At 46.3% G+C, this 23,745-nt stretch overlaps 3 protein-coding genes across 4 annotated transcripts in view; 1 reads left to right on the forward strand and 2 right to left on the reverse strand.

Annotated features, from left to right (window-relative positions):
* Positions 1–19,454, reverse strand: part of TOLLIP (toll interacting protein) — a 29,664-nt gene extending 10,210 nt beyond the window's left edge. The window contains exon 1 of the mRNA XM_072118077.1: positions 19,297–19,454. Coding sequence (XP_071974178.1) covers positions 19,297–19,329 — 33 coding nt within the window. The 5' untranslated portion in view covers positions 19,330–19,454. The remainder of the gene's footprint in view (positions 1–19,296) is intronic.
* On the reverse strand, positions 9,783–11,875 carry LOC140070948 (lamina-associated polypeptide 2, isoforms alpha/zeta-like). The gene is made up of 2 exons (XM_072118066.1): positions 11,168–11,875; positions 9,783–11,081 (listed from the first exon to the last, which is right to left on the reverse strand). The coding sequence occupies exons 1-2, from the start codon at positions 11,207–11,209 to the stop codon at positions 9,783–9,785; spliced, it is 1,341 nt and encodes a 446-aa protein (XP_071974167.1). The 5' UTR covers positions 11,210–11,875.
* A 51-nt stretch (positions 19,455–19,505) lies between the features above and the next one.
* Positions 19,506–23,745, forward strand: part of BRSK2 (BR serine/threonine kinase 2) — a 136,085-nt gene continuing 131,845 nt past the window's right edge. The window contains exon 1 of one of the 2 annotated variants that reach the window (XM_072118068.1): positions 19,506–19,606. The gene's annotated coding sequence lies outside the window, so the exon portion shown is untranslated. The remainder of the gene's footprint in view (positions 19,607–23,745) is intronic. The other variant, XM_072118069.1, reaches the window with a different exon arrangement.

Consider the following 23,745-nt stretch of genomic DNA (forward strand, 5'->3'; position numbering starts at 1 on the left):
CGACCTCTATAAACACTGCAGATCATTTACAAACGATGACTATCCCTTTGAAGTAAAACTTCCGGGGGAAAAACATTGAAGCCCCATGGATGTATGAATGGGTAAAGTCTGAGATCTCACGGGTTGGCTAGGTTTTGGCCACAGAGCACCAATTCACTATTTCACCCACAAAATAATTTTAAGACCCGGCCATAAGAAAACCTTCACAGAGATTATCACCGTTTATTTGGGTTGTGTAGTACCCCAGATCAATAGGGCAGACAGTCGCACTGCTCTATACATCTCTATGGTGCCAATAGTAAAGTGTTGTACTTGGTTGCCACTTTCGCCGCCAGTACCATAGAGATGGAGAGCAACTGGCTGCTGTCCGTCTGGGGTAAACTGGACCCCCATTCTCATGATCAGTGGGGGTCATAACATAAAGTCCCCCACCAATCAGTAAGTTAGACCCTTATTGTGGATAGGAGCTAACTTGCCATCATAGGACAAGCATTGGGTTGTCTTCAAGAGTTGACCTTTTAATTATCAAGAACACTGAACATTACAAAAAGCACATGTGGGTGCCCACCCTTCTCAGCCCAGCACCCAACGATCAAATACCCCATAATGCACCCTTACCCTCAGCTGCTCTGCTCCTCCAGGTTAAGTAGACTGCTGGGCTACGGGAAAGTAAGAAGAGACTCCTATACCATGTCTTCTCTTCTACACACAGACGTCTGTAAGCAAAAATCCTTTCACCCCTGCAGTCCCCGTCGGAGAGGAATGCAGCGCTACCATGTCTCCCAAGGTGTGGACGCACAGTTTACATCTGCCTTAGTGGTTTATGAGAAAACTATGCCAGAAGTGGTTTTTCAAGTACACAAATGTCACAAAAAGTCACTGAAACTGAGGCCTTTACTCACCGGGGTGTAATTATTACTACGCAATTGCTGGAGGTGATAACATTTAGGCCAGGAGATTTTAAAGGGGTTGTCCAAGATGAGGAAAACATGGCTTTATTCTTTCAGAAACATCTCCATGTGTGTCCATTGGTTGAATCACTACAACTCTGTCCCAGTGAAATGAATAAAATTAGATGGCCCATGGCTGGGGGAGGAACTTGTCAGATGAGGTCTCCCTCTCAACAAATGGATTTCACCTGCCCACTCTAAGTGCCCCATCCTTTCCGTACCCCCACTCGTGTACACATTACAACCATCACATGATCTCTTGGTGGCCTCCATTGCAGATTCCATTAAACATAGGAATGAATAGGGCAACACGCTTCACTGTTTTTTAATGCATGTGATAATGTGTTACAACATATCCTGCTGTGTGCTCAGACAGTGGGGTTTTGCATCTGTTTATGCCCCCTTCTCCCCTACCTTCAAGTGGGAGGAGTGAACATCGGTCCCAGACAGTGATTGGCTACTGCCAACGTGGCTGGTGTCTCCCGAATGACTTAACTGACCTTATATGGCCAATGACATCACTGGGGCCCTCCCAGAGCATACACTCAGTGGAGGCCAGAAATGGATGCAATATAATGGCATCCGTACCCCATTTGTTATTATGGCCTTGTCACTTCCTGCATTTATTTTGCCAAAGAATCCTGCTGAATGCGATGTATACAGAGCAGAGGGGGGCAAAAAGGATGTCTATGCCTGCCATTATAAGGTCATGGACAAGTTTATTGTATACGTCAAGAGCTTTATCCTGGCATATACGATGAGCATATGCACAAAACAAGATATACGGTAAATCTGCCCTTACAAGGTTTTAAGTTTAGCAACAATTTCTAAAAATAAATAAATAAAAAAAATAAATTCCAGCAATAATCGGGGGAACCGGCGATAGTGGGTGCTTACATCAATTTAGATGCAATAAAATGTACACACTTTTCACCTAAAAGCTAAAGCCAATTTTCATGTTAGAGGTTTCGGGAAGGGGGTGGGGGCTTTATAAAAAGGGGTTAGATGCAATACTTTCCCCCTATCTGAGCAGGACAAGTCTCCATTTTCTTCCGCTACGCTGTCTGGAGATAGTGGAGCCTTTAGCTGCTGGAAATAGAAATAGTTTTTGGACACATTTTGACACTATTCAATGCGGCGCGGAGACGACACTGCCAGCTCTTTTAGGACTAGTTATAGGCTAAACGCCGAGACGTCTTTACAATGGACTGAGCTCTACCTGCTGGGAGAAAAGACTTACTGGCTTGTGCGCCTTTGTTCTGAGCGCACTCGCTACGGAGGCCCGGAAAGGCAATAAATACACTTGACATGAAGGTCATTCATAAAGCCGGTTCCCGTTTTTTCCCTCCAGAATATTTACCCGCTCCATGGCAAAGGAAAATAAACTAAATCCAAACCACAGCAAAACAAAAACAGCTCTACAGCATAAAAGGGGCTGCGCAGTGGGGCGGGGGGCATCTACCACAGCTATAGGGCTGTACTCACCATTATTGCTGCTAAAAAGCTCCTACTAAAAGCCTTGTCTATATTAGGTTATTTGGTCCTGTACTTTTCATAAAGGAAATCTATCAAACTCAAGCATGATAAACCAGGGACACATTGTGACTGAGGTAATAGTCTTGTATCTGTTATACACGGTCCCCTTCCTTCCAAAATAAACTTTTATTTATTATTAAACTATGCAAAAGAGCATGAAGGACTCTGGGCCCAATACCAAAGCCCCTCAGTGCTGCAGATTCTGCTGTTATAATGAGCACAACATGTCTCACCCAACTCCCTTCCTTTGACGACTTTATACTCTGTATTCTAATGAGTGTAAAGGGCTCTGTGGGGTTTTCTCCAGAGCCCCTCAGTCCTGTAGCTGTTACAATGAGAAGAGTGGGTCCCTCCTGCACTGTATTCTAGCAGCAACAAAAAGTGCAGGGGGGACCCACTGTTCTCTTTGTAACAGCTACAGAACCCCACAGAGCCCTTTACACTCATTAGAATACAGAGTATAAAGTCGGACATGGATAACAAATATAAGAAGATCACCAGTGTCACGGTGCCTGGATCTATGAGCAAGTCCCCGATTTATCACAATGGATTTTGACGGTAAATTCCTTTTAAATATGAAGGCAATTTAATTTTTATTTAAATCAAGTGCAAATGCCCAGAAGAATGCTAAATTAATTTTTAATACAATTATAGTACCGATTCCCATAATAGATATCCCCATAATAGGCTGTATTCACCCTGATGGGAGCTACCCAGTAGAGTTAATGGTGAATACAGCCCTATCCCAGAGGTAGATTTCCTTTAAGAACGGGGGTAGAAAAATTAAAAACAGTGATGTTCCCTTGACCAATACCCTTCCGCTACTACATACAGATATACTCAAGAAAGTCAAGCTTATGCTGCAGGACACGTCACTTACATGGCTATATGTTTATTCTATATAAGAGGTGGGAGCAGACAGAAGATCCCCTTTGATGTTGGGGAGACACCTAAAAACTATAATAAGTTATATTCCCTTACCAATTTCATGCCACTCCCGCTGAGGTTTCTCCCATGGTGCCTATAAACTACTAAATAAAATGGAAGGTCACATATATATGACCTACGATTAGGAGCGGCTATACCCTGCACCTGGAATGGGACAAGGAAGTATAGACCAGCGAGAAAATTAATGTAGGAGCATAAGGGGCTTGGTAAAGCCCTCTGTGCACATGCAAGTTCAGTCCTACAACAATCTTCGTGTGCTTCCAGGATTTACTGGATGGACATGGTCAGGTCAGCGATTCTAGATTTGGTCCAGTAAACCCTGCAGGCAGAACGAGAGAGTTTGTAGGACCAAACTTTTTTCTTAGTTGTCGTCCAAACCCCTTCTCCCCGACCACCACGTCCCAGGGATCAGTCCCCTTATGGGTCATAAAACGTATCATGGGGCCATGTAGGTGAAGTGCCCTGCATGATAACCATCTACACCCTGAACAATGGGAAATTGTAATTTTTATTTAGATTGAGTGTGAACTCACCTGTGCTCATATGTAGTCAGTAGCACACGACCCTCTCCTGCTGTTACATAGGACTGCCAGCAGCTTCCAAAGCCAAAAGTGCTGGCAAATACATATATTCAGCCAACAGCTAATACATCTTAGGGCCCATCCTGTTATGTATTGCTGATGGTACAGTGCGGAGCCCAGCGATGGGGTCTGGTATCAGCCTCCTACTATACAAGTCCAGGGACAGAGCTTTCTGCTTCAAAGTGACGTATTAATGGCATGTCACTGCAGACGGTGCATTTTACAGTCTGCTAAATTACATCATTTCCCCTGAATCGGTGCACGACAAACACCGTAATTATGACACAATCCGCTCTAATTGGTTAATGTAACGGGGAAGCCGTACAGTGATCATTACTGCCGCAGTGTGCAATTTTTCCTTCCCTAATTTATCTTTTCATTGTAGAAAAGGAAGAAAGAGATGATCCGTTTACACTAAACTGGGAAAACTTGGCCTGGAGTACACGCTTAAGTGGTGAAATGCAACTGCAACTCTAACAACACGTGCAGGGGCGGCCTCCCCTGACTAACAACAACACGTGCAGGGGCGGCCTCCCCTGACTAACAACAACACGTGCAGGGGCGGCCTCCCCTGACTAACAACAACACGTGCAGGGGCGGCCTCCCCTGACTAACAACAACACGTGCAGGGGCGGCCTCCCCTGACTAACAACAACACGTGCAGGGGCGGCCTCCCCTGACTAACAACAACACGTGCAGGGGCGGCCTCCCCTGACTAACAACAACACGTGCAGGGGCGGCCTCCCCTGACTAACAACAACACGTGCAGGGGCGGCCTCCCCTGACTAACAACAACACGTGCAGGGGCGGCCTCCCCTGACTAACAACAACACGTGCAGGGGCGGCCTCCCCTGACTAACAACAACACGTGCAGGGGCGGCCTCCCCTGACTAACAACAACACGTGCAGGGGCGGCCTCCCCTGACTAACAACAACACGTGCAGGGGCGGCCTCCCCTGACTAACAACAACACGTGCAGGGGCGGCCTCCCCTGACTAACAACAACACGTGCAGGGGCGGCCTCCCCTGACTAACAACAACACGTGCAGGGGCGGCCTCCCCTGACTAACAACAACACGTGCAGGGGCGGCCTCCCCTGACTAACAACAACACGTGCAGGGGCGGCCTCCCCTGACTAACAACAACACGTGCAGGGGCGGCCTCCCCTGACTAACAACAACACGTGCAGGGGCGGCCTCCCCTGACTAACAACAACACGTGCAGGGGCGGCCTCCCCTGACTAACAACAACACGTGCAGGGGCGGCCTCCCCTGACTAACAACAACACGTGCAGGGGCGGCCTCCCCTGACTAACAACAACACGTGCAGGGGCGGCCTCCCCTGACTAACAACAACACGTGCAGGGGCGGCCTCCCCTGACTAACAACAACACGTGCAGGGGCGGCCTCCCCTGACTAACAACAACACGTGCAGGGGCGGCCTCCCCTGACTAACAACAACACGTGCAGGGGCGGCCTCCCCTGACTAACAACAACACGTCCAGGGGCGGCCTCCCCTGACTAACAACAACACGTCCAGGGGCGGCCTCCCCTGACTAACAACAACACGTCCAGGGGCGGCCTCCCCTGACTAACAACAACACGTCCAGGGGCGGCCTCCCCTGACTAACAACAACACGTCCAGGGGCGGCCTCCCCTGACTAACAACAACACGTCCAGGGGCGGCCTCCCCTGACTAACAACAACACGTCCAGGGGCGGCCTCCCCTGACTAACAACAACACGTCCAGGGGCGGCCTCCCCTGACTAACAACAACACGTCCAGGGGCGGCCTCCCCTGACTAACAACAACACGTCCAGGGGCGGCCTCCCCTGACTAACAACAACACGTCCAGGGGCGGCCTCCCCTGACTAACAACAACACGTGCAGGGGCGGCCTCCCCTGACTAACAACAACACGTGCAGGGGCGGCCTCCCCTGACTAACAACAACACGTCCAGGGGCGGCCTCCCCTGACTAACAACAACACGTCCAGGGGCGGCCTCCCCTGACTAACAACAACACGTCCAGGGGCGGCCTCCCCTGACTAACAACAACATGTCCAGCAGAGCCCCCCCCCCCCTATAAGATGCCTCCAGCGGTGCTTTCCCTAAAATAAAATGTCCCCTGGAGGGCTCCACTCACTAATTACATGCCCACAATGAGGGCCAGATAAAAAAAAAAAAAAATCATCATCGTAGCGGGTGCATGCAGCTGAGAACATAGAGGTTCTGCCCGCACTGCCGGGAATCTGAGGAGAGATAAAGACGAAGCCGCAGGGGTGAAGCAGAGGAGAGTATTTTTTTAACCGCTCGACCACGGCCGGGCATGGTGTGTTCCACGCCTGGTTTTGGGCTGCGGCCTGGCGGTTGAGGACCACTGCTGTAGTACGTAGAAACATGGTTTTGGTATCAAATTAAAGAAAATAATCAAGCTTGTGGTTCTATAAACTACAGAACTGGAGATACAAGTACTTAAAGAACAACTGTAAAAGTATAAAAACTTTTGCTTAACTCTGCACCAAGCTAAAATATGGAATTAGACTTACCGGTAATTCGGTTTCCACTAGTGACCATGACGGCCCCCACCTGGAGGATGCTCCTATATCCTGTAGGGACAGGAAGCGCAAGAGATTAAAAGCTCCTCCCTAGCACCCAACACCAGTGTCTACCAAAGTACCACCCGGAAGGATGCAAGTGCGAGGAATTTCACATAGAACCATCTCCAAGAAGGAAGAAAGGGAGGGAAATAATGGGGGGCCGTCATGGTCACTAGTGGAAACCGAATTACCGGTAAGTCTAATTCCATATTTCCACCACGTTCCATGACGGCCCCCACCTGGAGACTTACCAGATTACCCCATTATTTGGGAGGGACCACCGCCTGCAGGATTTTCCTGCCGAATGCCAGGTCCTCCTGGGAGGCAATATCCAACCGATAGTGCTTTGCAAATGTCGAGGAACTTGACCACGTTGCTGCTCGGCATATTTGGTCCAGAGATGCACCCCTTTTTTCGGCCCAGGATGTCGCCATGGCCCTAGTGGAATGGGCTTTAATATCCCCCGGAAGGGAAGTGTTTGTGGTCTTGTAGCAGAGAGATATAGTGGATTTTATCCACCTGGCTAAGGTTGCCTTTGAGGCTTTCAACCCTCTATTCTTTCCCCCAAAGTTAACTAGTAAACTGGAATCTTTACACCACTCTTTTGTTGCTTCTAAGTAAAAGAGAACGCATCTCCTAACATCTAAGGTTTGCCACTTCCTTTCCCGTTCAGATTTAGGATTAGCACAGAAGGAGGGAAGAATAATTTCCTGTTTACGGTGGAATTCAGACACAACTTTAGGGAGGAAGAGGGGATCTAGTTTGAGAATTATTTTGTCATCTAAGATATTTAAGAAGGGTTCTCTGCGAGAGAGGGCCTGGATTTCACCCAATCTGCGTGCTGTGGTAATTGCTATCAGGAAGATAGTTTTAAATGTGAGGATTTTAATGTTTGCAGAATCCAGAGGCTCAAAGGGGGGCTCTGTGAGACTATTCAGGACCAGAGAGAGATCCCAAGAAGGGACTGGGTTGTGTATACGTGGTTTAATACGGGAACAGCCCTTAATGAATCTCCTGATCCATCTGTGATCTGCTAAGGGAAGGTCAAAATATATACTTAAAGCCGAAATCTGGACCTTAAGGGTGCTTGGTTTAAGACCTAGAGAAAACCCGGCCTGTAAGAAATCTAAAATTTGGCCTAAGTTTGGATTTTCTGGAGAAGGAGGATAATCCCCACACCAAGTACAGAATTTTTTCCAGATCTTGGCATAAATAGCGTTAGTCACTGGTTTCCTGCTTGCTTGAATAGTGTCGATCACTCCGGTAGAAAGGCCTTTGGTCATTAGGTATGCCCTCTCAGGATCCAGGCCGTGAGCTTTAGATGTCGCACGTTCTGATGAAACAGTGGACCCTGTAGAAGAAGATCCTGACGATAAGGAAGATGAACAGGATTATCTATAGCTAGTTCCTGAATAACCGGGAACCAACTTCTTTTTGGCCAGAATGGAGCAATAAGGATTAATAATGCCCGTTCTGATCTTAGTTTCTGCAAGATTTTGGGAATTAGAGGTATGGGAGGGAAGGCATAGACTAACCCCGACCCCCATGTATGACTGAAGGCATCTAACCCCGTAGGAGAGCCCCTATGGTCTAAAGAAAAGTATTTAGGGGATTTATTATTTAGATAGGTTGCGAAAAGATCTAAGGTTGGGGTCCCCCAGATATGACAGATTTCCCCAAAAGTTTGTGGGTTTAAAGACCATTCATGAGGATCTAATGTAACCCGGCTTAAGAAGTCTGCTTCTATATTTTCTGTACCTTTGAGATGGATAGCTGAGAGGGATAGAAAGTGTGTTTCTGCCCACCTAAAAATTTGATGTGATAACTCAGACAAAGATTTAGACTTTGTGCCCCCTTGCCTGCGCAAATAAGCTACTGTAGTAGTGTTATCAGAGAGGATTCTTATGTGTTGATTCTTTATGTGCAAGTGGCCCTTTTTGAATGTTTCTAGGACTGCCTTTAACTCCCGAAAGTTTGAGGACCTAGAACAAGTCTGGCTGTCCCACTGACCCTGAAAATAGTGGCCTGCCAACGCAGCCCCCCAACCTGACAGGCTTGCGTCTGTTTGGATTGTTAAGATTGGGTTTGGATTCCACCAAACTCCCTTCTTTAAGTTTATGGGACTCTTCCACCATGATAGTGAATGTTTGACTAAAAGGGGAATCTTTACCTTGTGGTCTAGATGTAGAGGGTTTTTGTCCCACACCCGGATAGTCCAAGCCTGCATAGTCCTTGTGTGGTTTTGAGCCCAAGACACGCACTGGATACAGGACGTCAGAAGGCCCAGAAGACTCAGAGCTGCTCGAATGCTGCACGACTCTTTCCTCTGGAAGAGACTTATGTTTTCCTTTATTTTTTGGATCTTTTCTAACGGTAGGAAAGAACTCTGCTTCACGGAATCTAGTTTTACCCCTAGAAATTTTTTCACCATCTCTGGTTTTAAATCCGATTTTTTCCTGTTTATGACCCAACCTAAGTCCTGGAGGAGACCTATGACTAACTGAAGGTGGGTCTTTAGGTCTGATTTGGTCTTTGCAACTAGAAGAAGGTCGTCTAGGTAAGGAACTATAATTATGCCCTTCAATCTTAGGTGGGCCACTACCTCTGCCATAATTTTTGTAAAAATACGGGGTGCCGAAGAGATCCCGAATGGTAGGGCTTTGAACTGAAAATGAAGTATTTTTCCCCCCGGGGAACGAACTGTGAATCTTAGGTATTTTTGGTGATCCTGGCAAATAGGGACGTGATAGTACGCGTCTTTTAGATCGATCGTACAAAGAAAATAATTTTTTCCTATCAAGGGGGTCGCTGACTTTATCGACTCCATCTTGAAGTGTTTGTACTTTATAAATTTGTTTAGTTTTTTTAGATTTATAATTAGACGGTAAGACCCATTGGGTTTTTTTATCAAAAAAAGAGGGGAATAAAATCCTTCCCCTTTTTCTATCTCCTGGACTGGAACAATCACATCCATCCGAAGCAATTGTTGGATGTTGGTCCAGAGATGGAGAGTTTGACTTTCTGGTAGATTTGGGTTCTGAAAATGTTGTGGGGGAATATGGAGAAATTCTACCCTGTAACCTGACTGGATGGTCTGGAGAATCCAAGGGTTTTGGCAGATTTTTTCCCATTCGGGCCTGAAATGGGAAAGTCTCCCCCCCACCTGTACGTCATTGTTTCCTCTGCTTGTGGTCTGGGTTAGAGAAAAACCCCCGACCTGCGCCTCCTTTTGTGTAGCTCCATCTACCTGTCTTTCCTTTGCCCCTAAAGGGAGGTTTCTCTTCCCTGGAGGAACGAAAGGGAAAGGGAAAGGAAGGTTTTTTAGGGGGAATTCTATTAATCGGAAACCCCTTTTTTCTGTCTGCAGCATTTTCTAGTATAGAATCTAATTCGCTGCCAAACAAAAATTCACCTTGGAATGGGATACCGCAGAGCATAGACTTAGATTTCGTGTCCCCACCCCACTGTTTTAGCCAGAGAGATCTCCGGACAGAATTGGTTAAGGCCGCCTCTTTGGCCGAAAACCTTAAAGCTTCAGCAGAAGCATCTGCTAAAAAGGCTGTGGCAGATTTGAGGAGGGGTAAAGACTCTATAATGGAATCCCTAGAGGTTTTATTTACCAGGTGTGATTCCAATTCTGACAACCAAAAATATAAAGTCCTGGCGACAGAAGTGGAGGCAATGTTGGTCTTAATATTTAAAGAAGACGTCTCCCAAGCCCTTTTAAGTAAGGCATCAGATTTACGGTCAAGGGGGTCTTTTAATTGGGCACTATCTTCAAATGGGAGATCCGTCTTTTTTACTACTTTAGCCACTTGAATGTCGACTTTAGGTATTTCTTCCCATAAAGTATTGTCCTCAAATTGTAATCTATTTCGGAATTCTTTGGGGATAGAAATTCTTTTTTCTGGCTCCTTCCATTCAGATAACACTAAGTCTTTTAATGTGTCAATTACAGGAAAGAAACTTTTCTTTCTGTATTTGAGTCCCCCAAAGAGATCACTCTGTACCGAGGTTGGTTCAGACACATCCTCTATTTCTAGTGTGCTTCTCAAGGCTTTTAATAAGCTGTCTAGATCCTCGGACGCAAACAAATACTTTGTGTGCCCCTGATCTTTTGAATGTCCCCCTTCTAGACTTTCTTCCGGTCTATCATCTAAAGAACAGGAAGGAAAATCTGAGTCTTGATCAGAAGAGGAAGACTGAACGTATCTAGGTTTTTTCCTAGGTGGTTCGGGTAAATGAGCAGCAATAGAGGAGGAAACTTCTTCCTTTATTGCGGACCTTATTTCGTCCATTAATGACGACCTTTCCTCTTTTAAAATTTTGGTCAGACAATCTGAACACAGGCTTTTCCTATAGTCCTCTGGTAATTTAGAACTACATAAGCCACATCTTTTAGAGGGTTTTTTAAGGGGTTTATCTCTCTCTCTCTGTTCCTTCTCTTTAGGTTCTTTCTGCTCTTTTCCCTAAGAGAAGCATACATGATAACAGTTAATAACAGGTATGAAATGTATGATGAGAGAGAAGAGGACAGCCCAGGGCTTGTACTTACGGGTACCAGGACCTGGAACAGATTGGATGCGTCATCAGCCATTTTGCTGGAAGCACCAGAGCCACTGACTAGGTTTTCCCTTCCAGGAACGCTTAAATTTGATTTTTCCCGCGTTCTGGAGAGGCTCGTCCCTCCTCCCCCTTCCGGTTCAAACCGGAAGCGATTGGGCTCCTGGACTGCGCATGCGTCCACGGAGCCGGCTTTCGGGTCCACCCCCAATGACGCGACCCTGTCGCTCTGACGTGTATACCGGAAGTCGCGTCTGCGGCCGACTTCCGGTACGCGGCCATCCCGGACCACGCACACAAGCAGCACGTGCGCGCGCGCACGTAAACATCCTACCGGAGCCGGAACCCCTCACCGCCGAGGACCGATGCCCCTCACGCACCGGTCCTCCAGCAGAGAAAAGGGCCCCAGCACAGGTACCGCTGCATGTCCCCCCCGCAACCACCCAGCATTGGTCTCGCAGGACCGTTGGTTGGGCTGGCAGAACGGGGGGCGGGGAGGAGGTACATTTTGGTGTTCCCCCCACTCGGTTGTGAGGCGGAACCCATTAAAGTAAAAAGTAAAAAGTAAAAAGAAATCTCGTGTCTCCCTAGGGAGACTCTCTTGCATCCTATATCCCGAAGGGACAGGAAAGCACTGGTGTTGGGTGCTAGGGAGGAGCTTTTAATCTCTTGCGCTTCCTGTCCCTACAGGATATAGGAGCATCCTCCAGGTGGGGGCCGTCATGGAACGTGGTGGAAATAAGCAATTCTCTAATCTACTCTTATTAGCCATCTACAGCATACTAGCAGAGGTTTTACCTTGTCCCCCTAGCTGCTATCCCTGCCTTTGTTTTGATTGGTTGCCATGGGAATTCTTATCTTGACGCTGGACACGAGTGGAGGGTGGATGGATGGATCTGGTTGGGAGCAGATTTAGGAGAGGTGCATGCTCCCGATCTGTAGCTGCAGGAGGATATCAGTCTTGACTATTGCCAGAAGCAATAAAAAGCATGTGATCAAACAAGCTGCAGTGTGGATGGAAGTCTCTTCACACTGCTCTAAGACAAGGCATGTAGAAGAGCTGCTTGTGCACTGCACGCATGTAGAAGAGCTGGCTGGAAATTCTGCACTTCCTTTGCACGTTCACGTGAATGCCCTCAATGCTCTGGCCTCAGTGCCCTTACCTGATGTCACAACCAGGAAGTGCTAGCCCCCACTTGAGGAGAAGCTGGAGAGGATTTTAGAGATTGGGATGATAGATATATCGGGCTGGATCTCAGGATAGGAAGAAGCCAGCAGCATGATAAAGGGTATCGTTGGAATTATTGTCAAAGGCTCTATCTAACCTTTACATTTACGCTTTAAAATAGGCAGGAAGTTAATCCTCATCTTCTATTGATCCACAAGCTTGATGCAATCTGATGAGATTGTTATCTTTAATATGACACCAAAAAACATTTTTTTAATTACTATATAAAACAAGAGTATAGAGGAGTCTGAAGGGACACTGCAGGCACAGACTCTTTTTACATTACTTTGGTTGGAGAATTTGTTTTTTTTTTATATAGGTAAATGATTTCACATTAAATAATGAATTCTAAAAAGGACATTTTATACCTTACCTGATGGGGCTGCCAGTGTAGCGGGGTAAAAAAAAAGGGCCAAAAATAGTGCTATAGGGGAAAGCGCTGCAAAAAATGCTTCATATATATTGAAGAATATAGGAAATTGTGAGGCCAGACATGTCTGAAGTACTGACAGGTCCTCTTTAATATTCTTCTCAATGTGACGCTGGTAAAGCTCTGCTTGTTTGTTAAACATCATTAACTTCCAGGATGAAAATCCCTTAATCCTTGGGTATATCATTGGAAATGGAGCCGATGATGTTCCTTCAAGGATAGACTACAAAGGTCAGGAATGGGATATATACCCTATGCTGAGGTAGCTTTCCTGCATTATCTATATGTATGTTTTCATGATGTCGTAAACATATGTAGCACTTATTTAGATGGTAAAAATACAGAAACAAGTAGGTAGTGGTCACTTTATGCTATAACCCTACAGTACTCGTGTCGAGGGTGAGAGGCTCACTCATGCTCACTCCACCTATATTGGCTCGACGTGCCGGACACTCTGCACTAAATGCTCCATAGTAATGTCCTGTATATGCGAAAGTCATTATTACAGAGCAGTCAGAATTCATGTTATAACGCCCATCGCCAAACACAAATGTTGCCGATTATTTCTACAAAATGATCAATTAACATTAAACAGAAATGGATGAGGATTACGGAATTGTGATAGTCACCCTAATTGTAATTCACCGAGGTCAACCCCTAACAAAATTAGCTTGGGCATTTGGCCACAGATTTAGAAGATAATTTCTCCTCTCTCATGCAAATTCAACGCCATGCATTCCAGTTTCTGTAAATGCATGTAAGCAAAGGCTCAGTTCACACCTGCATATGGCCCTCCTGAGGAGGCGTAACTACGGGCTATGGGACCCGCAGTGTCAGGGGGGCCCCCCATTCAACCGAGCAGACATTAAAGAATGGAGGACAATGTGCACCATTATATACATATTATACTACACATTGCATATGTGTGTGCATATACTGTTTGTATATGGCACTGTATGTGTGTATATGCTCCATATGTAAGAGTAAATGTGTGTTTATGAACGGAGAACTGTATGTGCAGTATATAGGTATATAAATGTAAAGAAAATGAGCAGCACTCCAATTGTAGAGGTAAACCAAGATGTGGTCTTCTTTATTCCATAGCAAGTGACAATAGTGGCTTTTGTGACAAATAGCTATGGAATAAAGAAGACCCCATCTTGGTTTACCTCTACAATTGGAGTGCTGCTCATTTTCTAACACTTATTATTGGAGGACTGTGATACCTGCACCCACCTCGATATTATTTTGAGCTTGCTGCTTGGACTTTCCATATATGTATGTGTAATATGTATACATTTAAGCAGGAAGGGGGACCCCATTCAGAAGTCTGCTGTGGGGCCCTGCCTCTCCTAGTTACACCCCTGCTAGTTATTACCTTCTTTCACCAAAACGATAATGGAAGTCTAACCAATCCATTAAATAGTCCATGGATTTTAATTGTCTATTAAGTTTTCACTATTTCCAAAATTCAAACCGAAAATTGAAAAAAAGCTGAAGCGCTATTTTTTGCTCAAATTACGGAAACCGATACTAATGATAGCCAATAAAATCAATAAGAATTCTAACGGATCCATTACATTTCCGTTTATAATTGTGTTAGTTACTGAAGATAATAACGGAGGCCTGAAAGCAGGTGAAAAATTAGTTTTTGACAGGATTTTTCATGTTATCACTGCAGCCAATCAATGGCTTTGACAGTGATACTAGCATATCCAGTGATGGCCATTGAGCAGGAGTCTAAAATGTGGCAACTTCTTGCATCATGTAAAACTACGATTAGAGATGTGAGGACCTTATGGACGGGTTCGGGATCAGGTTGCTGGGGACGTCAATTTGCTGCATTGGCTGTTCAGACAGACTCGGAAGCTAAACCCAACCATCAGTTCCACTCATCCCTAACTGTGATGCTTGGACTCCCATCCCTGGAGCAGTGTACAGACCATGAAATGCGACAATATGCTCCGTGTCACTAATGGATGTATTCTGCCAAGACTGCTGGAAAAGTACTCAATGGGGTTATTTCTATATTTTTTGTGTGACACAAAGTAGACACCAAAAGCAATTGAAAGTTTCCAGTTTTTTTTAGGAATATTAAAGAGCATAAACCAACAGGATGAAGGACTGTATGCAAATGAGCCCGAGGGGCTCCAGGTTCCTAGGTGTTAGTGGAGCCTGGAGCCCCTCCGGCTCATTTGCATACTGTCTTTCATCCTGGTGGTAGATGTCCTGTAAACCCTAAACTATCTAACTTTTTAACAAACTTTGCAAAACTCCATTGTCCTGTGTATGTGTGTGCATGAGGAGTAACACAGCTTCTATGTCATTGAAGGCCAAGTTACCCATAGTGCAGAAAAAGTACAGCGCCTACAACATTTTTGCCATTATGATGACGGCAACACAAAAGAAAGGAGCTTTGGAACCTTATTGGAAGACCACCCGGATTTAGTTTGTTATGTTCTTCTATGTGATGTAGCTGAGTACTGGGCTGTACAGCTCCTGTCTTGCTCCTTGTGTGATGACATTTAAAAAAAAGCAGATGAAGAAGGATGCTGCGAGTACATGAGCCAAAGCAGAGAAAAAGGCACTTTGCTCGGATTTGATATATTACCGTTTCCTGTAGTCATATGTCCTACAGATTTATGTTTGTTGTAAAGTTACTGATTATTTAAGGGTTTGAGGTGCACTCCCTTTAAGGCGTGTCTTTCCTGTATTTTATAAGATTTATTATTATTATTTTTACTCCTGTCTTCTAACCATATTTTTGGCCTCTTCCTTCCTGGTAATTACATGAAGCTGTATAGACACAAGCCATAGATCACAGGATAAGCAGGTCGCCCAGTTGTCATGTGGCTATAGAGCATCTTGTGACAAGTATCAGCACTTCCTCCTAGTAGAGGGCAACATTGAGGTCCTCAGCTCTACTTTCCATGTGAAGCTGGAATGTCACATTTTGTATTCTTGAGGGTACACACATAGATGTTATTCTGTGCTGTGTAGTGTTTGCTCGCAGCATCAAGTGGTGCCAGAATTCCCACCCTCTAACACAGGAAAACCCCTACTGGTTCTTTGTTCCTTAGAGCAGAACATCCCATGTATACTGTAAAGACATCTATTTTAGGATGTATTTAGACAGCCAGGTGCTTGCCCTCCATAGACAAATGAGCAGCCATCAGCCTAGCTGGCATTGCGGTGACACACCAAATGCTCACTGCAACGTCACCCATAGAGGTCTATGGCGGACGTGATATTGGTGGCCAAATCATGAGACCAGACCACGGCAGTCTGAATGAGCCCTTATGGGACCTGGACGGGAGGTTACCGGACTTAGAATATCATTTTGGGGACTTGTAAACCACACGATATACAAAATATACAGGAAAATGTGGTGAAGTTTGAAACTGAGGAACCCTACCAGTTTCCGTATAGAAGGGCAATGTGTCCCATGCCCTATGGGCCAGAGTGTACATTACAGTCACAGACTACACACTGCGCCACATTTAACAAAACTAGAGCTGTCTGTACTATGTGCAGTTTGCATGCGGAGTGTGCAGGAGGCGCCAGATAAATTACTACTCGCGCACGGTGTTCATTAATCTGGTGCTTCCTGCACTGCTATGGAAGCCAGCACCATTATTTTTTTGGTGCACTTTGTTCAGGCAGCAGAATTGTGACGCAAGTCAGTAATAAATGTGGTGCGTGGCCCGACTAAGCAGTAACCTGGCACATTTAGGGGCACATTTTTTCTGTCTTGTCGGACAAAGTGCAGCCACGATACAAAACTGGCACAGACACTTCATAAATACATGTGCTGCAGTTTGCTCCTTCTTTTCAGTGCAAAGTCAGACAGAAAACTGCAGCAAACGCTTTAATAAGGCTACATACACACTGCTGCATGGGGGACATATATACGGCCGATATAAGTCCCCCATAGATGGCAATGGGCGCACGGTGCCCTACGGGTGCATGGAGAGAAAGAAAGAAAAAAAAATATATATATATCAACCTTCCTCCCCACCCCTAGGAATTCTCTTCAGCCTTAGCAGGAGAAGTGGGGCAGCTTGACAGCAGCTCGCCTCCGTGACTGGGACATCGATAAAAGTCTCTCTTAAATGACCCTTTACAGCTTCATATGAGCCTATGGTTTAAAATCTCTGGCCACCATTAAAAGGAAGACAATAAATCCACACGTGTAACCTGTAACCTAACTGCAGATTTTTGGTCAAATTTCCAAGCAGACCATGTACAGAGGAGTCTGTACCATTTCAGTTGGAAAACTGGTAAGCAGTGCTTAGATTTATGCAAGCTACACAATTTTAAAAAGACCTGGTTCATTAAATAAATTGCATCTGGGCGGGGTAAGGAAAGTCAGGGAAACTTAAACTTAAAGGGGCTCCAAGCTCCATAGGTGTTAATGGAGCCTGGAGCCCCTAAGGCTCATTTGCATACAGTCTCATCCCAGTAGATACTAAATGTCCTTTAACTTCAGTGCTAAAAACTCTCCGTCTCCATAACTTTATCCATCCATTATACACTTCTCTTCAGAGCTCATTTACTGAATGATGCCACCACACTGGGACATGATCAAAACATGATCTGGAAGGTGTTGAACGGCGTGAGAACAAACACTTTCTTCTAAAAGGTTTGCTTTAAATCTGCAGAAATCCCCCACACTTCAAAAAAAATTCTCAGGATTTTTCTGACTTATCTTTTTATTACAGAAATGAATAGCGTAGGTGATCACAGTAAACTTTGCCATATGCTTCATTAAGTAAAGCAGCTTCTCTGTGCCCTTTTTCTCATTCTTTCTCCTGCAGTGAGCAATGTATCTAAAAGCCTTCTGCCTACAATACTGAGAGAAAGGCTAATGATTAACTATTCCCATACCTAGAGAATATTTCCCTTTACGGACATTAGACTAATCAGAGACTTTATTGACTCAACACTTTGCATACACACTGACAAGATGATTTACATAAGAACAGAGAGATATGGGCAGGTACATTCATAGTTGGGAACACAAGCTAAGGAAAGATAAAGATCTGATTCCCACCTTTTTTTAACTACCTGTATCTCCAGTTCCCTAAATGACAGGACAGGACTGATGCAATCAGACATTCTCATCTTTAATCTAATAACAGGACCATGGTTCTGGCTGCTAAAGAACCCAAGATAGAGGAGTCTAGAGAACCGCCCCTCTAGTCTCTCACACTGACTCATCTCTGACGGAGGTGAGTCAGGCTGAGCAGCTGAAAGGGTGGCGTCATTTCACTACCTATATTTTGGGCTGTACAGTGCTAAGAAACATTTTTCTGGTATGAAATTAATGAGGAGAATCTTATCTTTCAAATCCTGTGAGATACAGAACCTGAGACAACTGGAGTTAAAGACATAGTATGGAACTGGATCTCTATCTGCAGCTTTCATGACCCACTATTGGGGAGATTTATCAGAAGTGTCTAAGAGCAGAATTGATGGCAACCAATCAGAGCTCAGCTTTCTATTAATAAACAGCTGTGGGAAAATGAAAGATGAGCTCTGATTGGTTTCCATGAGCAACTAGAACAGTTTTGCTCTCAGACACTTGTGATAAATCTCCCCCTACTAGTCTTTACCTGTCCATATCCCTGGTTCTGTAGCTCACATAACCCACAAGACTGAGGTTACTGATTTTCTTGACTTTAGGCCCCACGCGCACATATGTATGGGGGCTGTTGATATGGGTAAGGAATAGTCACTCCCCCTCCCATCTCCACGTGGCCGGGTGCTATGCCCAGGTACGGGCACGTGCCAGTTGAACATGGTGCCATAATCAGATATAAGCCTCCGACTGACTCCTCTCTGGCAGAAAATGACAGTTTTCAACTAATTTTCACATGACTTTGGAGAAAACTTATATATATATATATACCGTATATAAATCGTTGAAAATTCACAATAAAGAATGAATTGTAGAATGGATCTTTCTTACCCTCGCTGAGGGTGCTGCCTAAAAAAATTAAAAAAGTACAGGTTCTCTTTAAAAAAAAAGAAGAAAGGGAGAGGAAAAAGAAAGAAACATTTCTACAATATAGGAAAGTTTACCATCATCATCTGCACTATTCATAGGTGACATTTTTTCTAGAGTTTAGTTCTGGGATCACATGCTTAGAACTGAGGGTTCTGATCCAATGACCCATCCTGTACTCTGGCAGGAGACCACATGTTCTTCAATCAGTCTGCATCTGCCTTGGTCTCCATGACAGAGAGACACATCAGATGTACCCTGTGCCCCCTCCATGACACTGCTGGAGCACCGGTCCCTCCATTCTGTATCCTCCCTCCTTACAGGCACTGCCGAACTACAGATCCCACCGCAGACACAAACTCATTGTCATGAAAGGCATGCTGGGACTTGTAGTTCCATAGCAGCTAGCCTCTCTCCTGGCCCAGCCCGCCCTCCCCTTTAATGACGCCCCCTCACCGGTCCTCGGTGTGTGCTGACACTGGTCGCCATGGTTGTCGGGCGGCTCCTGACTCCACTCCGCTCTCCTCTTCTATCTCGGACACTTCCTGTTATGCCTGCGCCGTCTGACACACGGTCACATGATCCGGCCTGGTGCGCAGGCGCAAAGCGGGAGCGGCAGGGACCTGCAATAACTTTATGTGCACGGACAGCGGCGTCTGCGGTGACACCGGGAGAACAATGTTTGAACTGCTGGGACGGAAATGCAATGCGCCTCTGCACTGAGTGTGGCCATATGCATGTACTGAACAGCTGGCTGCTTCATGAGGTGATACATAAGGGGTGTGCAGGAATATGGAAAATTCCAGCAGAACATATGGCAGCTTTCATGGATACACATATGCCATAGGGTCTCTATGAGGTTATGCTCTCACTGCAAAAAAGACAACTACCTTGGCAGCATCTATCATGGTGGAAACTGCAGGCCGCGTTCACATGTTGCGTTGCGTTTTTTGCGCATTTGGAAGGGCGGTTGCCGTTCCTGTTCCATTTAAACGCTTGCGTTTGCGGCCCTCCTGTCTCTATGTTGCGTTTTTGCCTTTGCATTGCGTTTTTAAAAAGCACATAAACTTCTAATTGCGTCACGTTTTTTCATTTGTGTTTCGCTGAGAAGCAGTTTTCCTTAAAATTTTCATCAAAGTCCCAACTTTTATGCGTTTTTCAAGGGTTCAGAAGACAATTGCTCTAACCTGATAAGGATTATAAATCACATCTGGTCATTTGCTCTGCCTAAAACGCATGGATTTTGGATGCTTAAAAAACGGAAAAAAAAAAAAAAACCCACAACGTGTGAACGCACTACCACCCCCCCACACACACATTTATCATGCAAAGTCCAACAGAAGTGTGTTGCACGGCCCATGTTAAAGGTGCACCAAAAAGTAGTTGGTGCACTCTGTCTGAGCTGTGCAGAGGCGGCAGATTCATGAAGAACGGGCGCCACAAATCCTGAATCTGACGGACCCCGCACACTACGCAGGCAAACTGCACCTTGTGTAGTTTGCACTGTTTTTTGTAAATGTGCCCTATATTGTACAATGTGCAGCATAACATATTTACAGGCAGTCCCCGGGTTACATACAAGATAGGGTCTGGAGGTTTGTTCTTAAGTTGAATTTGTATGTAAGTCGAAACTGTATATTTTATAATTGAAGTTCTGGACAATTTTTTTTCTTTTGTCTCAGTGACAATTGGAGTTTCAAAATTTTTGCTGTAATTGGACCAAGGATTATCAATAAAGCTTCATTACAGACACTTTACAGCTGATCATTACAGTCTGGGGCTATAGTAAAGCATTCAGAGAGCTTCACCAGAGGTCACAGTGGGCAGAGGGGTCTGTCTGTAACTATGGGTTGTCTGTAAGTCGGGTGTCCTTAAGTAGGGGACCGCCTGTATAATGGTGCAAATTCTCTATTATTTAGTGTTTTAGGTCGGAAGCCTGGGCCTCCTTACACTGCAGACCCCATGGCAGCTGCTATGGCTGCTACCCCTGTAGTTCCTCTCCTGTTTTGAGATTAAAAGATATATATGGCTGGGGAGAGGAGGCTTTTATAAAAAATAAATCTTATACATGCCCCCTGTAGCTCTACTGTTCAGTTTGTCAATAGTGGCCTGTGTTCTTATATGAAGGCCGGCAGTGCCTTCCAGACCACAGTCGCACCGCTGCTACAGCATGAGTTTCAGATATGGACGTCTAATGTGACGCTCTTCTCCAGCCCCTAAGCCTGGCTCGTCTTTGCCTGAAATGAGCAAAACTGGAAGGGTCATTTATGATGCCCGTATATTGAGCTTTGTTGTACTTAGAACCACGGTTCTGATATTAGTTTAAAAAAAGACAATTTCATGTTTCAAATTACCGTATATACTCGAGTATAAGCCGACCCGAGTATAAGCCGAGACCCCTAATTTTACCACCAAAAACTGGGGAAACCTATTGACTTGAGTATAAGCCGAGGGTGGGAAATGGATTGGTCACAGACCCCCCCCCCCCAGTATATAGCCAGCTAGCCCCCTATAGTATACAGCCTGCCCCCAGTAGTATACAGCCATCCCAGCCTGCCCCCAGTAGTATACAGCCACCCCAGCCTGCCCCCAGTAGTATACAGCCACCCCAGCCTGCCCCCAGTAGTATACAGCACTGCCCAGCTTGCCCCCAGTAGTATACAGCACTGCCCAGCTTGCCCCCAGTAGTATACAGCACTGCCCAGCTTGCCCCCGGTAGTATACAGCACTGCCCAGCTTGCCCCCAGCAGTATAAGCACTGCCCAGCTTGCCCCCAGCAGTATAAGCACTGCCCAGGTTGCCCCCAGCAGTATACAGCACTGCCCAGCTTGCCCCCAGTAGTATAAGCACTGCCCAGCTTGCCCCCAGTTGTATACAGCACAGCCCAGCTTGCCCCCAGTAGTATACAGCACTGCCCAGCCTGCCCCCAGTAGTATACAGCCCAGACCAGCATTAAAAAAAATAATAAACTTATATACTCACCCTCCGGTGGCCCCGATCTGCAGCGCTGCTCCCCCGATGTCCGTGCGGGTCCTCTTCTGGCTACCGCGCCCGTCTCCTGTACATTGCGCTGGGCGCTGCAATTGCTGTCTCCCGGGCGGCGCCTAGTATGACGTCATCAGCGGCGCCGGGAAGCCAGAAGAGGACATCGGGGGAGCAGCGCTGCAGATCGGGGCCACCGAAGTGTGGGTATATAAGTTTATTATTTTTTAAGTATTTTTTAACTCGTTGTGACTCATGTATAAGCCGATGGGACGTTTTTCAGCACATTTTTTGTGCTGAAAAACTCGGCTTATACACGAGTATATACGGTATTTCAGGATTTTGGTTCTCTCACATGTGCAAAGGAAAAACTTTTACAAGCAGGTTACATAAAAATGGCTGAATTATGACATTTAACTGGACATGTTTGCTTGATCTAACATGGCTGACAGTACGCGTCCGAAACCAGTGCGATCTCCTTAACACTACAATGTTGAACACATTGGGGGTCATTTACTAAGGGCCCGATTCGCGTTTTCCCGACTTGTTACCCAAATTTTTCCGATGCACGCGACGGAAATCGGGGGTCGTAACAACAAAACCTGACGGATTCGGAAAAAATCGCTGCATTAAAAAAAAAAAAATGTGTCGCGGAGCTTGCACTTACCTTCACTAGGAATAGGCCGGTGAACTTGAGTGCGTTCCGATGCTCTTCAGCGCAGCAGGTCCACCTGGTGGACGTCGGAGGAACTGCCTTAATGAATCCCGGCCGGACCCGAATCCACCGCAGAGAACGCCCTGCTGGAACGCAAATGGACCGGGTAAGTAAATCTGCCCCATTGTTTCTTCCCTGCAGTTGCGCGCTCCCGCCACTAGTGTTCCTGTGGTGTTCCCGTGTTCCAATCCTGTGGCGGTCCTGTATTCCTGTGGCGGTCCTGCAATCCTGTGGCGGTCCCCTGAGGCCGCTCCAGAGTCTCCACCGGCCTCCCCTGAGGCCGCTCCAGAGTCTCCACCGGCCTCCCCTGAGGCCGCTCCAGAGTCTCCACCGGCCTCCCTTGAGGCCGCTCCGAAGTGCCTAGAGCCGACCCAGCCTGCGGCTTCCCAAGTCTTCCCGGTGCCTGCTCTCCTCCTAAGGTGTCTCATCACCAAGAAGAATTGGAGGAGGCGAAGAAAGAAGAACAGCGGGCTGAAGGGGGGGGGGGCCCTAAGGGGGGGTACTGTCACGGTTACACCCGCGATCCTCGGTACAGATTGCGGGTGCACCCGTGCCTGCAGCCGCGGTCCCCGCTCCCCCTTCCCTCACTTACCTCTCCTGGCTCCGGTCTGTACTCTGGCTCCTGGCTTGTAGGCCGCATGCTTCTTCCCTGCAGTTGCGCGCACTCCCCCTACTGGCCTTAAAGGGCCAGCATCCTCCATATTGGCTCTGGCATTCCCGGCTCGGCTATATAGTCTGGCGACTCCCAGCATCCCCTGCCGGATCTTCAGGTCATTCTACTGGAGTGAAAGCCTTCCTGAGCGTTTCCAGACGCCTCCGTGATTCCTTAGCGTTTCCATACGCCTCTGTGTTCCTGTGGTGTTCCCGTGTTCCAATCCTGTGGCGGTCCTGTATTCCTGTGGTGGTCCAGTTTTGCACAAAAACCATGCAAACATTCAAGGTGAACATAGTCTAGGCCCATTCTGCTGCCACTCACACCCCTGCAAACTCCCGGGGTGTGGAGCTGGTGTAAAGGGGATAATAATCGCAATGCCTGGGCGGTCACAAGGCATTGCAACAGTTTCAGGGCTTCTACACAGGGTTTTCTAGCATAGAAGCACTCATAAATGCCCCTATTGATTTCTATATGTGTTGTACCATCGATCCCTGATAAATGTATTCAAGTTGGATGAACCCCTTTTTGAAGGAAGGTTGAGGAAGCTTTCTGG

Source organism: Engystomops pustulosus, chromosome 7 (assembly GCF_040894005.1).
Source record: "Engystomops pustulosus chromosome 7, aEngPut4.maternal, whole genome shotgun sequence".
In the NCBI taxonomy this organism is placed as follows: Eukaryota; Metazoa; Chordata; class Amphibia; order Anura; family Leptodactylidae; genus Engystomops; species Engystomops pustulosus.